General features: G+C 47.1%; 1 protein-coding gene across 1 annotated transcript in view; it reads right to left on the bottom strand.

The window, feature by feature from the left end:
* LOC142578264 (uncharacterized) overlaps positions 1-17,455 on the bottom strand; it is a 36,092-nt gene extending 18,637 nt beyond the window's left edge. The window contains exons 1-7 of the mRNA XM_075687665.1: positions 17,191-17,455; positions 15,526-15,705; positions 13,959-14,106; positions 9,462-9,504; positions 5,970-6,122; positions 4,990-5,195; positions 2,332-2,532 (exon numbers count right to left, since the gene is read on the bottom strand). Coding sequence (XP_075543780.1) covers positions 2,332-2,532; positions 4,990-5,195; positions 5,970-6,122; positions 9,462-9,504; positions 13,959-14,106; positions 15,526-15,705; positions 17,191-17,455 — 1,196 coding nt within the window. The remainder of the gene's footprint in view (positions 1-2,331; positions 2,533-4,989; positions 5,196-5,969; positions 6,123-9,461; positions 9,505-13,958; positions 14,107-15,525; positions 15,706-17,190) is intronic.
* Positions 17,456-17,897: the final 442 nt, after the last annotated feature.

Genomic DNA, 17,897 nt, shown 5'->3' with positions numbered 1-17,897 from the left:
CTATTTTGGGAGCAAAGCTATTCTTCGACCAAGAGGAATTCCTTCAGCTGTGGCCCTGTCCTTTGGTGTCCGTCTCTGACGGGAGCGTGATTATTGTTTTTCGCATGCCCGGTTTCGGTAGGCGGACGCACCGATTCTTATCGGCCGCAATACCATGTATACACATTGAGTGCACTTATTTAATGCCTCGGTTTTGTGTCGATAGAGCGTGCAATGCACTACATATGGGTATTTGCCTCGCAACCCTTGTACACGTGTGCATATCTGTAACACATCATTTGTATGGTCAAGACACTTGTATAGAACGAGCTCCCGTAGGCCAAAGTAGCTGCCAAAGCATTGGGCGGGAAGCAGGACGAGAGGAGTCAAAGCATCTCGCAAAAATTGCCGTGCTTGGCCAAATCCAGCCAGTTTTGAACTACGTGTTATCGCTATAGCGCTCTGAGTTTTCGGAATTTATTTTTGTACAAATTGGTAGTTTGTTTTCCGGAGTTAACACTTTTCAAAGGAAATTCAAACTTCTACGGCGCGTTTCAAATACGCATACAGGAACAAGACTCGAAATCGGAGCTTTTTGGGGTTTTTTATTTATTTCTTCAAAAATTTAGGCAACTGTTCTCTAATACAAGAACACACTGTCAGTACTGAAACAGATGAATTGAGCAACTGGTTCCGGGATCATTGTTGCTGTTTACAACTTGTAATATATACAAACATACGTTTCAATGTTTGCAATGCTCAATCGTGGCACGCTTTTCCTTGTTCACTACACTGAACATACACAGCACTGGAGTCTGGAACAAACAATTCCAATGTGTCTTTATGCTTTGAAGGACGCATTGGCTTTATAGAGAACGCCTTTTCCACGTTCGCACTATATACTGGGTAGGCTAGCACATACAGTGCACAACGTGAAATGAAAGGCCAGTCGTCGGCGTGTATGCGCCAGAACACCGTCGGTTCAACAACTTATTTCGCATCACATGCCTGATACTGCACAAAGTCCATGCCAGATGACATCCGGCAAATGCCGGCGCTCTCATAACCAGTCATTAAATAACCTATAAAATTAGAAGTTTTATTATACGCAAATAAACCAATGCTCTCCGCTAGGTGCGAGCAGCCAGTGTCTGAGCGATCGGCGGGCAGCCATCTTCTATTCCTTTAGAAACGGGAAGTCTCCGGCTATTCAGGAAAAACTTAAGTTTTGTTCGGCATAGTAATGCATCCTTAACGCGTACATGTCACTTTGACGCGGCGAGTTCTCGCGGTTGTCTGACGTCGTGCGACAGACAGGCGCAGTAGGCGCGGCCCGAAATGTTTTGACCAATAGCAGAGGACTAATGGCGAAAAAGGCGTCGAATCGGAAATAATTATTTTCCTTTTGTTTAGTTTAAGCATGCGTAATCAGCGTGTACACGTCATATCAGACGGCGGCCGATGGCGGTTTTCATGGGGTCGCGCGATAGACCGGCGAAGTGGGGCTGGTCCAAAAAAGTTTTTGACCAATCGAGGAGTGCTGATTGCAGAATGGGAATAGAAAAGCTTGGAATAGCTTTACGTTATAGCGCCCCTTGGTTGCTCAAAGCCGCTTTCCCGTTACAAAGGACACACTCGTGGCATTCATCCAGGAGAGGTATGCGTGTGTTCATGGTGCGTCCTGACAAAGAGGAAATAAGAGGAAATTCGAGTGTGGCGTCGCCTAACGGGTCAATGCAGCGCGGCGAGTAGTGCTCTGTTCGTGTACTTCCTAGCGAGGAAACTGGTTTTGGCTATGTTTTTATACATCCAGCCCAGTTTGTTGCGCTTCGGCGTGTGGCCTTTCCGGAAGCTGCAACGCATTGCGGTGTTCACGGCGAAATGCGTTGGCAAGTACGAGGAACAAGAAAACCATTCCGAGGATTTCAAGGCTACGTGCCCTCAAATTCAGAGTTTTCTTTCAGATAAATTCGAAGACGCAGAACCCTCGTTATCGCTAATGTCGCCAGCACAGCCAGGAGCACGCGCCTCGCGCTTTCTATGGGCAAGTGTCTTGACCTCTGCACACGTTGTTGCATCCACGTGAGTGCCTATATGCAAGCCTATGACTATGCAAATCAAGCTCGTGTTTCGTGAGTGTCTTGTGCAACTACAGTACACCGGACACGCGCATCTTGCAGGCTGTGTAGATAGTAGAGAGTGCGTCGAACTCTTACATGACCTTAATCACTCGCGAAATAAAGTTTTTTTTTTCTTCTAAACACAGCATCGAGTGCCTCATATGCGTTACCCCAGATAAACGTTTTTTCTTCTTCTTCCGCATTGGCGTTTCCGGCGTCGTAACGCGCTCACCAGAGGGCAGCCAGGATGTGGGCGCGCACCTCGTGCACCTCCATGATGCCGGGCAGGAGCGGCGGGTGCAGGCAGCACAGCAGCTCCTCGATGCTCATGGTGCCGAAGCGCACACACTGCATCACCTTCAGCACGTACGGCTCGTTCTCCAGGTAGTTGTGGTTGAGCCAGTGCAGGGCCGCCAAGAACATCACCATCTCACTGCGCGCATTGCGGGGAACCTCGCTCAAATGAGGGGCGTTGCTGTTTCGCAGCGATTGGCACGCTATAGCTCCGACGGAGTGTTCCTTTATCCTCTCCGCTGGGCTCGGGAAGTGTACACACGGGAAGGAGATACACTTGCACACATTGGAACTGGAGGCACCCGGTGTCAACGTCGACGGTCAACGGCTCTTCTGATTACTCGATGTATTGGTAATTGCGTCATGTCGGATGCTCGTAGCTCGCGAACGATCTGACTCTCCAGTTCAGCCGCCACCCCACTTGCTGTCACAGGAAGCTCCAGCACTCGACCGGTGTAGAGACGGGCTAAACTGTGTAATTAATACCGAGTCTTGTAGGAGCTACGTGCTGGTGTTCCTTTGATTAGAAGCTTAGCAAGGACTCTGAGTTGCGGGTGTTTTCAGTATCATCGTATGCTCTTTTCCTTTCTCACGATGTTGCTATAGGCATTTTGAATAACGCAAACAACGCTGTGCGCGCGCAACCTAGCATTGCATTGTCACCACCATGGGGAAGGACAGACGTGCTTGCGAGAGCAGAACTAGCGTACACTCTAAAAAAATGGGACACAACAAAACACACACACACACACGAACGAAAAAGACAGTGTGTTCTTACCACAGAAAATTTCTTTCAACGAAAAAAAAACGAAATTGTTTGATTTAACAAGGATCTTTTTTTCTGGCTATACTGAAAAATTTAGTTTCCCTTTTACTTTAACAGAAATGGTTTCTACAGGGTAAAGGGCAAAATGTGTCATCAGTACAGTGAGCGAAATGAGATTTGTTCCTCTGTTTAGTGTCCTCAATTAACATTTGTGTGCAGCTTCAGCAGCCACATAACTGCAGGCGAATTGATCTTGTATGCGTGAACCAATTGGTCACAATTTCGGTGACAGTTACAGTCTGATCTACGCACGAGTCATGCCACTCAGAGCATGGCTACAAGTTCCGGTAGAGTAGATACTCGGATGTGTCGAGTGGTGCCGGGTGCTTTCTCGCCCCCTGTATTGCTATATCTCATTTGCTCGGTGTAGTGTGCCTGCGTGATTTGTTACAACCCGCATTTGACTCTTTCATCTACCATGAAAGGTACAGTAATCAGGGGAGGTGAAGGTTACCTCCCATAAGGGAGCAAATTTTTTTTCTATGAAATGACTGAAAAAAGACATCAACAGAAAATGTTAGTGAAACTACAGAAAAAGTGAGAAACAAAACAGAGAACGTTTGTTAATAAAATTGCCGTACTTTTTCATTTTTTTTTTCAAAAATATTTCCTCGCGATTTTTTTGGTAAGAAGTAAACTGTCCGTGGGCCGCACGCTCCCAACTCAGGCCTGATTGAACTTGCTGTGATATTCTGCCACACATACAGCATGTTCGCCACAACAATGCATGTTCGCCACAAGCAAGCTGGCTTTCCGCAACTGGACGGGTGTGGTATTCTAGCATGTTCCAGCGCCTGCCCCACGAACGCGTCATTGACAACTACAAGGCGAAAGCGGCGACGAGTAGAGGCCTTGAGTGCAGTAGCTACGACTTTTTTGTCGAACCTTACGCCACTCCGGATTTCACCAGAGCAAACTACATGAAAATTTGCGACGCAAACAAAACAGTCCGGCATGCTGCGATGGCTCATGTATAGGCGTTGCAATCCCGCGCGGTCGTTTAGCACGGCCGAAGTGTGGCCCCGTAAACGCCACAGTCTTCATCTTCGCAATCGGGTCAGCATGTCGCAACTACTGCTGCCAGATTTCTCAATCTCGGCTAAAGAATTGATCGCTGCCGCCTTATAAGGATTTAGGTGAGGGGCGCTGTTTATTACGACGCTGCGATAACTAGTCACGTGCGAACTGTACAATTTCTTTTAGATATACTGAATTGAAGCTGTTGCCCTTAATAACTGTGACAATTAGTGTGAAATGCAGACGAACGTTCGGCGCGGCCACACAGCGGCCAAGTTCGCCTGTGAAATCGGTGCAGCGAAGGCTGTAATGAATGTCGCGCACTTATCATGCATCCTATGGCCGGAGCTGTGTAAACAGTTCACGACACACTGCTTATAGGTCGGCACGTCAAACTTTAGCGAACGAAGGCTACAGGGACAGCCCGACGCATTCCAGCACGCGGCAATCGCATGACGACCGGCTACGTTGTGTCCACTATCCGTAATGGCAGCCTAAAACCAGCGTCGCCTGCCTGGACCATGTGTGGTGGTTGCCTCAACGCAAGCCCCTATTGGTATACCGAACTCTTGGGAAGAGAGGCTGTGGTGGTGGGGTGTTCCGACGCTCGAACAACACTCCCTCCGCTCCACCAGTGAGTGCGATGTCAAACAAGACCCTGGTCACAGAGGTGATCGTACATAGTGGAAATCGCAGCTTCGACCATGATGTACCGAGGTAGAGACTGTTCTGGTGAGAAGCAGCTGGACTCACCCTCTGGCGCCGACGGTGTTTCCCGAGAGCACCTCGCAGACCTGGTTGACGTCCAGGTCGAGGAACGGCTTGCACGTGACCGTCTCTTCCAGTCGGTGGTGCAGCAGCTTCAGGGCCCGCTTGCACACCGACGCCAAGCCGTACTTGCGCGCCGTAACGTAGACGTACACCGCGTGCTTTGGGTCGTACGGAGACTTGGTCAGGATCTGCGCAGGCATCGGACGTGCGAGAACATGCGACGGAAACGGGCGTCCACCATCTTTAAGTTAGAAAGAAAAAGCCTTGTACATATATCTCTTACGAAAGAATATCGGGGAAAGGGAGGCACAGTCTAATGCCAGGTCTTTCCTCGTATTCTTTTTTTCGTTCTTTTTTATGAGGGGGGTGGGTTGAGATATGAAAATAAGAACGCGTATCTATAGCAATCCAGGAAAACGCGTATTCGCGCACACGCACACAAAAAGAAGAGCTCTTATCTAAGCCATTTCACAAGAGCAAACTTTATCCAGCCGTAATGTTAAACGCATTATTATTAGCGAAGGCGGCCAGCAAACGGAAAAGGGCACTTATAAACGAAAAGCTTTGTGACTTTGGCCCCAGTTTTTCTCACGAAGATGTTACCATGTGCGCCCTGTGGCTCACGGGACGCCCAGCATCGATAAATTTTACGTATTTTTGGCCGACCTTACATATTCAATTTCTTAAACCCATTCATATTTAATTCCTGCACTAGAGGATAAATGAGGGCTAGTTACTCGTAATCGTTCATAATGGACAAATGACAGCGTGTGAAACAAGAGGCCGGACAGAAAAGAGACACAAAAAGCGGTCACTTTTTCACGACACTCGAAGTGTCGGTCGTGTCGCAACTATCCGTTTACAGGGAAGAAAAAAACAGAAAAAAAAGGTAAAATGTTACTTCGCTCGGAAATTATCACAAACGACCAGATCAGCAGCAACTCTTCTTTCAACATGCTTACCCTTGCACACTTTTTCTTGACGCTGGCTATTTTGAGGATGCTAGCGGTAACATACAGCTTCCCGATGTTTTGACACGTCAGGTGCAGCTTTCCAGTGTACATGTAGTCGAGTAGTGCGTGGAAGGCGTCGCCGGACACTCCTTGTAGTTCCAACTGCATTTAAAGCCGGCTGTAATGAGCTGTTGTGATGGCGTATATAGTTAGTTACTTTTTTTTTCGTTTCGTTCCTAAGGGGGCATCTCTGGAAGCTGTTTCCATGTGCAGGTAATTAGGTGGGGTCAACTTGGTCCTACGTCAACATAGTCCCACGTGAGAGTATTGTAATGTTTCGTTATTGTTCAGCTAAGGGTTATTGCGAGGTTTGCATGACAACTAATATGCTGCCTTTGCATTACGTGCAAATCAAAGGCCGATCATACCGAGGTGCACACGAAAGCTGCGATAAACAGCGCGCACGTAGCGGCTCAAAAACGCAGCATCAAAGCAAGCCAGAGTAGCCGAACAGGCGAACATGAAAATAAGCCGCGAGCAATATGATAGAGAACTCCCACATTCATCTTTAAGCAACGATTACTCGTGATATACGGATTTGAATGTGTCTCGTCATTGTACAACAGGTGCCTTTTCTAACGATGTGCGAATATTCGAAACTTTCGAATAAAGAATATTGACCTGTTCGATTGGGTCTTCTGATGGTATGGTCATTATTCGTAAACACGAATATTTTTTTTTCATATAGTTTTCGAATACTTTAAATATTCGACAGTGAGGGAGAAAACATGAGATATGAGTAATAGTACGATGAATCTAGCCACCTCAGCTGTAGTAGATGGAAAACATGAAAAATTACGTAGTGGAGCAGGCTATATTGCTCAGTGATTCAGACTTTATCGGCTAAAGCGCGATAATTCGCACTTGTTTAGGGGCCCAGTGTATGCGAAGAAGCTGCTTATTTCTTTCCTAATGCTCCCATTTGCGGTTTTAATACACTTCGCAGGAGGCAATGTACCGTCAGAAATCTGCGAATTCTAGGATGTGAACATGGTTTTACATTATTGGTGAAAACGGCTGTTTACTATTGGAAAGCTAATCGAAAGGAATTCGATATTCGATTCAGTTTGATTCGTATTCGATTTGATTTCAGAATTACAATTCGGACATTCGTAAGCTTTTATGTTGAAAGTATAACTGAACGCATTTATGTGGGGCATCTGTGAATCGAGCCGCTACGCCCTCTTGGAAGCATACTTGGTTGGGCACAGTACTATAGGACTCGGACAAAGGTTAGGGCACATTGAAAACGAGCCATGTCGGTTTCAATGTGCCTTAACCGTTGTCCGAGTCCTTAACGCTTTGCCCAACCAACTATTTACAACCAACCTGCCAATGTTTCCACGCTTGAAAGCAATTTGAGTGTTTTCTTTCATATTGCATGAGATGTTACGAGCTATACAGAACAAGCTCGTCCACACTTTCATTGGTGGAAATCGCATTGAGTTGCTTATGACGGGGTATTGTTAATATTGAACGAAGTAGTGGTTTGAAGCCTGTAACAGTAAAATTTACGATTTCAGAAGCACGTGTAGCATGGGACTTCACGACAAAAGCCTTGAAACCGCCAAGGACCGCTTTTTCTGCACTAAGTTCTGCGAAGTTCTTTTCAGCGTGTCCGCATAGCAACGGCCGTACGTGAACGATGTCGTTAGTTGCCTGCCACTGTCCCATGCTGAATTATTCCGTTCACCGACAGTACCATCTATATGAACTAAGTTGGGGTTGCTTTCATTACGTTCGTGCATAGCAATTAACCGCTGTAAAGTTATCAGTGTTCTTTCGTTAATTTTATTTTTGAATATTTACATACACCCACGAAGCTCAAACACCATTCTGCGTCAAGGAAAACGAAAACAATCTGTTCACCCTTTTTCTGGTCACAAAACGTACTTTCGTGAAAAAAAGTAAAGATGTGAATAGAGTAAAAATAATTAGTATAATAATTATGTTGTAATTGGTTTTCGCAAACTACCCGAAACTGAAAACTTGCTCCAACGTATCGGAAATGACACGGTGGGCTTTGTGGGGTATATATAAGGTTGCCGTAAACTGCATGATTTTGTATGTTGTAATTACACGATTTACTACAAACTGTTGTACAACAAAAGAAAACAGATGCATGAAATCTTGCGTTCAAGCAGCTAATCTGCTGTCCCTTTTGTAGCTTTCATATCACGAAAAAAGAAAGCATATTGCAAGTAGAATACTGTCCTTCGACTTTGATTAATGTCCGTCTCTTTGGCCCCTAATCCCTCCCGCCTCCCACACCTTAAAAAAAGCACTCTCACAGTAGCAGGCGACCACACAATGGATAACGTCGGTAACATTCTGCATTCTAAACGTCATTGCCTGCACAGGCCTCTCGAGAGTCTTTTCTGGAGTGATTTCGATTCCTGAAGTGTCGTTCACCCTCTTATCCTCAAGCGTGAAGTTTCCCTTTTGTTCTAGTTCGCCAGCCACGACCTTTTTTCCGTTTTCCTCTCCCCTTACAGATGAGGGAGACGCACTGAGCCGTACAACGAAAGAAGATGCAGATTAGGGATTAGGGAAAAGTGCCTGCGAGCGCTGATTCCCCATGCTACGTGCTCTATTTTGTTTCCCAGCCGTTTTCCCACAAAAAAAGCGCGGGTAGAGGAAAAAAGGGAGCATCTCGCAAGCAAGGAGAATTCTTCGTTCTCACTCAGCCAGCCCCTCAGGCCTGTACACCATCGTTCGTTAGTATGAGAAGAGGCTAAGGCCAGCTTCGGTTACGCATTGTTCGCTCCGCCCCCCCCCCCCCACACACACACAGACACACAGCGCCGTTGATGTATAGAGCGTTGGGCAGCGCAGAGTGTGGTGCCCTCTCCGCTTCGCCATCGTCATTTGCTGCTCCTCTATCGACCGGAAATCGGTAATTTGATAGCGGGACGCCCAGAGAGAGAGAGAGAGAGAGAGAGAGAGAGAGAGAGAGAGAGAGAGAGAGAGAGAGAGAAATGAAAAGGGGGCTGGGTGTACGGGCAAGAAAGGGCTCGCTGATGGTATCGCATGCTCACGCAGTCTCTCACGTCGGCTTCCCTCCTGTCTTCTCCTAAGGAGGGGAGATATTATTTGCCTCCAGTGAAAGTGTTTTACGCGCGGACAACGGGATATGTTCGTATATATATACACACCCTGAGTCGGAGTAGCCGTGGCTTTTAGGAATCACACTACCGGCAGGTCCCGCTAATAAGGTTGGCTCCAGTGGCTGCGTTGTCGTCAGCGGGATGCCGTTGTCCTCTCTCCGACGTGCCCGTTGTGCTCGCACTATATATACACTAAAGATAGCTCGTTGGCCAAGCTGTCTTTGGGGCCCCAAAGAGGTTAGTTTGCCGTTGCTAGAAGAGCCTCCCCGTTGTTGTTCCCTCTGCCCATAGATACCGCCCGTTGCCGGCGGATCCTTCTCGGGAGCTTTCTTACATGACGATGCCCGACGCCTCGTGGAAAGGCCCCAGACGGCGAGCTGAGCCGAACAGAGATTTGGTTACAGAGAACAAGAGTAACGGGATAAAAATTTCCATCGAGCTTTCACTGTTTAAGAACTTGGACTAAAGAGCGCACTCGTGCTGAAACGGGCGCGGGTCTTTTGTCTTCGGCTCAAGAGAACGTGGTTCTCCACGGGGGCGCAAGTCACGGCGGTTCGACAACAATCTTTTGTTCACGTCGCCAAGCCTGTTGCGGGGGGCGCTATCGTGCTCCGTCTTCTCGTCAGTTCCCCGCAGCAGTGGCCATGTTGAGTGCTTCGAAAGGCGTACCCGTCCTCTATTACAAAACGCTAGCTCCCAGTCCTCCCTCCCAAAGATAGTTAAAAAATAGCTTGAAGAACGAAATTTGGCGCTCAAGCCCACGGTATTGTTAACTGTGCGCTGCGAATAGCGAATATAACCTTGATAACAAAGACACTGGATGACGAAAGAAAAGTTTCGCAGTAGCGGAGGAGCGTCGACGTTTAAACGTTACTCTACCGATAAGATCAACCACTGGCGCTGCTTCCTTGGGGCTGCACGCAACTATAGCAAGATGGAGTGGTGTAGGGTATACGAAAGGATTTGTTGGCGCAACTTTCCTTCTGGGTCTGGGGATTAGCCGCGAGGATCTCCTGGAAGTACCGCGAGTGCACGGAGAGCAGAGAACGGTGGCACGGGAACCTCGTTGCGCCCACGAGCACCACGATGTCGGGATTTTCGTTGCGCCGGCAGCGGAGCCTGCGAGGAGAACGCGACCGTATCGCCGCTGGTTAATTCGACGGGCTTTCTTTTCAAGAAATCTTTGCTCAGGCTTCGCCGATACCATCTCTCTGATTGCCGAGAGCCAGGAACAGCTCAAGACGCATCAGGTGAAAGGGCCTATACAGCCACTGACGATGTGGAACTTGTTTACAGTGTGTTGCCTTCGGCGGAGCTTAACCTGCATCACGAGCGCTTCTTTTATACCCATGGATTTGGGTCGTGTACAGCACTTTCGTTTTACGTAGATAGTTTCATACAAAGTAAGGCCTGTACAACTTTTGATGATTTCAAGGAGGCGCTTCACAAACTGCTGAGGGCAAAATGTCTTTTACAGGTAGAGAAGTAACTTGCTCGAACGCTCTAAGAGAACACTCGTAGATGACTTTGTGGGCCGCGTGTTACTAATCTGAGGAGTCAGACCTGTACACAGGCTAGATAACGCTCGCCACATGAACCTGTTCATACGACAAAGCACATGCGGTCCTCTGGCAAGCATTCAGGTCAACTGCTAGCTGAGATAAGCTTGCTATGATGCTTACTTTAGAGATTTAGCTTTACGTACCAACTCTTTTAGTGTTACATGCATTCGTATTCGCAGCCAAAAGTAGCGGTGCTGGTTTCTGCACCCAGTGAAACTGTTTCACCAAATCAAAGAAGAAGCGAAACGGAGCAGACGAACAGTTGTTGTTTGTCAAACTTTCGCAGAAGGATGTAGGACTGTTATGGAGACCGCACCATAGACGTAAGCTGTGCAAAGATATGATGAAAAAGTTTTGAGGAGGTTAGGTTAAAATGGATAAAATAGGCTGTGGTACGCGATAGTTGAAAGCGTCAGTGAAGAGAAAGTACAACACTGCCCTCCACACGAATTTATTCAAAATATATTCGGCACTTACCTACAACGTTAACGAATACAAATATATTCAGCACTTGCGGCTACAACGCTAATGCATCGCCTGCAGCTCTGGTTATTTTAAGTCATATCTGTACAGAAAACTGGGTGAAGGGCTAATGCTCCGAGAAAAGTTTAAACCGAAATGATTACGTTCACTTTTGAATTACCTTAAGTGGAGCCCTCGCAATTTCAGTGTGGATTAACCAAGTGGATGAGCTAGCAGAAAGGAAAGTGGTGAGATGAAGTTGTAGGCGGTAACAATTGCGTAAGATCTGCGTTCATTTCGCGTAGTTGTCGAGCACGCTGCAATGATAGTGAACATAAATGTAGTGATTTCAACAAATCCGTACGTATATCCGATGCCCCTGCGGTTTTAGACTTCGTGCAGGGCGTTACGATACCCTGATATGTAAATCTGCGTCAGTAACAAAAAATGATGTAGGGCCAGTGAGGCAAGACACCGCTACGTTTTGTGTAAAATTAGAGCATAATACTCCTTGACATGGTGCGTCAACAGACGACCTAACTGCTCAAAAGTGATGTACTAATAGCTGATGTAAACTTCGCGCATATATCATGCAAAATACGCAGCGTTCATATACCACAGGCCAAAAGAAACAGATGGTTGCTACAGTGTTAGTTGCAATAAACTGCCCTAACAGGACACGTGCGAGAAAAACAACACAACTTACATAAACTGGTATCACATTCGCAGAGAGTGACCTTCTTTTTCTTTACTGTGGGCTGGCGGTGTCAGTTCTAACTTTTTTTTTCAGCAGCAACTTCCATGCGTATTGTCTGCACGCTATAGATTTTTTTTTTCATTTTGTGTACTCCTGTGTAAGATCTGGTCACAGTGATTATGATGGTGATCCTCTCTGACCCACACATACACACACACAAAATAATGTTCTTACGCCTCTGCGTGGAAGTGAACGTATCGCTAGCGGGAAGCGACCAACCGAAAACATGACGTTAGTTCTCAACTAAAAGCGATGAGTTCTAGTGAATCTGTCAAAAAATTTAGCAGCGAAATCTGTGGCCTTGGCATTGACACTACAAAGCTTGACAAGAAACTCAACGTGTTGTTGCCAGTCAGTGCTCGTGGCAAGTGTTCTGCCGCGCGTCAAAATCAAAGTGCACTATCAATAAACGTCCGCACACATCTTCAAACATAAGAGTTTTCTCTTTTTTTTTCATGAAACAGCGCCACATGGTTCAGGAAGTATCGCGTGATCTTTATTTATGGTTGTGAATAATAACATGCCCCATATACTGTACACGTAGGCACACGTAGGTGTTCTTCAAGCGACAACTTCCTTCATAGGGATCTGCGCTGTTGTTGCTTAAGTATATAACGATGGCCATTACAAACAACCAGTCATGCTATATTATTAAAGGAGATCAGTTGACCGTGGTAGAGCTATAAAGCGCAATATCAAAACTTTCCAGCATTGTCCCTGAGGAGTATTACAGAAATACATGCACCAATATCGAATCGGTAATTGAGCCCTATTGTGCTCCTAAACGAAGAAGGACCGCAATGGGATAAGAAATTGTAACATAAACGTGTTTTAGTTGAACGCACAGTGCTATTTGAAGTCCTACGAAATGGACAACCTGCAAACGAGCAAGAAGTGAGAGGTAAGCGCAGTACCCGCTAGGCTTGCATCCGGCGCTTGAAGCGGCCGGTGGTACGATACGTCTTTTTCGATGGCAGACAGAATCAAGTAATTCTCATAACTCCGTGTAATCGCCTATAATTGAATGTTCAGACATATCGTATGGAAAATACTTTTAATCATATTTTCTATGATTTAGGGGCGTACAACTGTTCGAAACTTTCGTATAACGAATCGGATACTGTCCTATTTGATCGGGTCCTCGAATGTGATAGTTACCATTTGATTGGGTTTTCAAATCGAAGTCACTATTCGAAAATTAGGTTAGTTTCGAATACCTTAGGACGTCGATTGCACACAATCACACTGGAATCTGGGACAAAATGCGACAACGTTCACCCCGCCCACAGTGGACATAACAGTGGACAGCACATTGCGGTGCTCAGAACGCCATACTGTTTCGACTAAACACGATCACTCGTAATAAAATGTTGTTTAGACACGCGATTCGACAGTTTGCTAATGTTTAGTGCTGTTTGTAGATGCATCACCTTTGCCCTTTTATCGGATTAAACATGAATACGCTTCATCGAAATATAGTTGATACAAAGTTGTACTATCTGCCGTGACCATTTGAAGTATAGAGATATATCTTTTTTCCCGCTCTGTTATCGTCGCAGACGTCACGAATTTCTTTTTTGGTCGCGAAGGTACACATAGATATTGATTCGCCAACAAGGCTGCCTTTCCAAACTTTATATGATAACACATGACCGCATATGCAACGAGAAGCCCTAAGTTTGCGAACAAGACGCTTAGTGAATTGCTTCTGATGCTCTCTTTGTGCTCTTTTAATGAAGCACGCTTTATAATGGCCAGTGTAATGATAGAAACTTTAATGTTGTAAATACCAGGACGTGCAAATTGTTTGAGAATAATGGTCAGAAGGCTGTACATTATTCGCAAGCTATTTGAAAAATATTCGCCATTCGATTCGATTCGCGCCAGGCACTATTCGATTCCTATTCGATTTGGTCTCAAAATTTGCTACTGGCACACCCCTTTTTCGATTGTATTCGAATTTCTGAGCACTTGCGCAACCTCGATAAGAAATCAAGCGACTAGCATTGCAGTTGTCGCCACCATAGAGATGGTTGCCCCTATAACTCACCCAGCGGCTCTGGCCTCGCGGCGCTGGCTACGACGGGATTCGCTCGGCTGGCCGCCCAACTCGGTGTCGACGGTCAGCGTCGAGCTGGAGTCGGTGAGCGAGGAGTCGAACAGGCTGCTATTACTGGCGCCCGCCCTCGAGGTCTGATCTGGGCCGGCCGGCAAAGCACAGTGGTCACACAGCAACGGCGCTCAAGTCGGCCCCTCAAGGCGGGACCTAAAGTCCGGGGTGCCTCTATAGGTAGGGATTCGGGACCCCTTTGGCTAGTGGGAACCTGCTGATCGACTCTTTTTAGTATTCAAGGGTGTGAACTCGAGCTAGTTAGTACTGATTCGTAGCTAAAGAAAAACACAGGGAAATAAAACTAGGACAAGAAAGACGACACATGATGAGCGCTGTTAACCGGGGCCGGGCTCGAAGTACAATATGCTTCGCAATGCTCTTCACGGTGCCAGTCAAAGTACTGCGAGTGATAGATCGGAAACAAGAACACAGCAAAAGGTAATGCGGAGGTATTTCTTGTTGATGTAGTTGCTGCAACGTAGATAACCAAAGGGGTGCAAATGGGTAGTGTGGTGTCCATTACGTGTTTCCGGCTCTAGAATGTATTTCGAGCTTCTGCAGCCATCAAAAGCAAATCCTTTGAAATGCCTTTGTTTCTGTCACTCAGACGGGGGAACCGCAGCTAGTGCGTGGATTCGGACACCCCCTACTGGCACACGCACGCACAGAGATGGACAGACGAGACGAACTTCTTATTTGTTACGAAATAATAATAAATGTTGTGTGCTCAGCCTAATTCACATGACAAAAAAGAGGGATAAGAGGGCTGTAGCAGCAGAGAGACACTTTGAAGCAGTCTGCATATGTTGGCATTTATCAGATCACACGACGGGTTCAAAATTAAAGATCCAGAAGGCGTTTCAAGTGTCTGGCTCCACGTGAGCAGGACGCGAGTCAGGGTCGCGTCAGGGGTCGCGTGAGAATTTAGGTGCAGTAAGCTCCTGGTTAGAGAGCGGGTCGCGGCCGAATGGCGGGAAATCGTCAAATTACTCATTACAGTTGCTCAAGTGTAAACCACGAGGACCATGTTACCGTTTCAACTGTCATATGGAAGGCTAGTACTAGGCACAAGGTGTATGTACAATCCAACAACAGCACGCTATGATGCGATTGTCCGAGTACTGTGTAGAAATACCAGAGCGAGCTCAAGTGCGCATTAAATGTTAATTAAAAAGACATGATCATATCAACAGCAGTTGACAGGAAACTGCGCCCCGTTGCAGTGCACAGTGGTTATAAAAATTATACTGAGGCTAGGCACGAAGACGCGGGCTTCATTTCCAACTGCAGCGGCTGCACTCCGGTGTAGATGAAATGCGAGAACGCTCGTGTTCTTAAAATTGGGTGCACCGTAAAGGCCCTCCAGTAGTCAGGATAAATTCAACCCCTCCATTGTCCACAATGCTGTTTTAGGGCGTAAGGAAAGCCTATATATCGTAAGTTAACTATTTGTTTAAAGCGAAAACTACGGAAAGAGCGACGCGCGTTTCGCGATCAACCGCACCCGTGAAGGTCGTGATGGCCGAGTTGGTCAGGTAGGACCAGTTTTGGGAGCTAGGGTACACGATATCCTCGATGCAGCAGGCCTTGACGGACCAGTCCTCCAGGGAGATCTTCTCGGGAATGTCGGGAAGCACCATCGATCCCTGGGCTTTGCGCTGACCGGTGGTTTGCAACTTCTTTCCTGAATGAGAAGGAACAAGACAGGGGCAGGGGGGGGGGGAAGGGTATGCTCATGGCGGTCACCGTGAAGATTTAACGGGTGCATTTCTGAGCGAGTTGATCGCGCGATATATACGAACGCGCCCAAGTGTTTGCAGGTAGCAGCATATGGGCTTACTGGAGCGCGTAGGCGGATAGAAATCAGAGGACTTGGGGACTTCTAGAGAAGAAAAGGAGATGCATTAAATATGGATCTAAAATTCAAAGGGGAACATTTCACAGATATATGTCCGGTTGGGAATAACTGATTGATAGGACTGAGTTTTGACAGCAACCAAAAGATTTTAATTTTAAAGGTCACGACGTTTCAAAGGCCGGACCGGCTCCTTCTTCAGGGGTGGGGTCGATACAGCCCGTGCTCGCTCTACTGACCTCACCCCTGAAGCAGCAGTTGGTGCGACTTCAAGACGTTGGGAACACAAAAAATTAAAATCTTTTGGCTGGTGTCAAAATTCATACCTATAAATCAAATGTGGATCTCATTTATATTAAGCGTGCTCTTTCATTGTTATTACTTTTCCAGAAGCTCAATGCAACCCGGAGAGAAGTAGACGAGCTGTTGTGAGAAAACGTGCGCGTGGTTGTCCGTTTAAAGTGACGCCAAAAAATAGTTTAGCTTCTTTTAGATGGGGACATTTCTCATTTCGTCCTGTAGGTGCTATGTAGATGGGGTTCCGGAAGGTTTGAAGACTTTTCCGGAAGGAATAGGTCCTACGGATATATTGAAGAAGAGCAGTCCAAAGATTGACCGCAGTAAAATAATCGTGGCCCTCCTCGAAAGCTGCGTTGAGTGCCTGCGTCTGTTCGTGGCTCGCTAAGAAGCGTTCATCAGAGCTGGCTTCTCCGCAATAAGAGACGATGTGAGGAAAAGCCAGCCTCACGCAATCCCGATAAATAACACCACAAGAATTTATGTGGGGGGTGTGCGTAATCAATAGTATTACCACGGTAGTAGAGATTCCATGAATAAAAAAATTGAATGAATGAATGAACGAACGAATGAATGAATGAATGAATGAATGAATGAATGAATGAATGAATGAATGAATGAATGAATGAATTACCACCGTGACACTGACAGCAGAGGAGAAAATAGGTGGTTGATTTTTGCCTCAACCGCCTTCTGTGGGCGTAAAGTGCAGCGCAGATAATTATCGGCTTACATAATTCAGAAGTGCGTGCCACAACGTCTATGACAGACGACGTCAGAATCCCACGCTGATTGATTTCTTGGGAGTAAGAAGACAGTGCTTTCGCATGCCGTCTCTGCTACCGTCACAGCTCCAGTCAGCCGCCAACTTAGAGCTCTAGCCGGATCGTACCGTGCATGTGCGTACACGATGTAGCATACACACGTCACCTGGCCACGACAAGAATGGCTGAGGCCGTGCAGTACAGGAATGCTAGAACGACGGAGGGCTACACTCCAACTATTATCGCCCTTCACCTTGGTTGCTTAGCGACGAGAACGTCTGCAGAAGAGAAGCGATCTGGCTGAAATCTTCGCTGCCGTCCTCGGCGTTGAGGTCGTCGAGGTCCCGTGGCGCTGTGACGCCCTGGCTGAGCAGCGAGGAAGTGGCGGTGGCCGCCGCCTTTCCTCTTCCGCCTTGACGCAGCGACTTCTGCACCCTGACTCTGGCGCTGGCGCGCGAACTCTCGTCGCTGCCTCGCGGCTTGGACATGGCGCCGTGGAGGGAGAGCTTGCGCAGCATGACGGCAGCCTCCCTCTGGGACGGTCAGGTTCCCGCGAGAAGGGTGAAGTTCTTAGAGGTGCTAGGCCTACGCAGACAGCGCGAAACAATGGCGAATCGTGGGAATCCAGCAGTTTGTGACTGTAGCCAGTAAAGCCGTACAATACTGTGTTGTTGGCATAAACCATTACAAACGGGAAATCCATACACCAGGTTGCGTGTCCCAGGCTGAGTAAGTATACATCATTATTTTTGGACAGTGCGGCCATTTTTGAGATCCACTGTACGGGGGATGTGAAAACGAGCGCCGAAAGGTGTCTATCGGTGTCACAGGGTCACGTTGCAAAAGTGAAACAGTCTCTGCACGACACATACGATGCCCCGTACAACCGCCACCCATCACTTACGGAGCTTCTAGGCTGTGTGGTGAGGTGGCGCGGAAACTAAACTTTTTTAGCGAACT

Source organism: Dermacentor variabilis, chromosome 4 (assembly GCF_050947875.1).
Source record: "Dermacentor variabilis isolate Ectoservices chromosome 4, ASM5094787v1, whole genome shotgun sequence".
Classification (NCBI taxonomy): Eukaryota; Metazoa; Arthropoda; class Arachnida; order Ixodida; family Ixodidae; genus Dermacentor; species Dermacentor variabilis.
The sequence above is the reverse complement of the archived record's forward strand: the minus strand, read 5'-3'. Positions and strand labels throughout refer to the sequence as shown.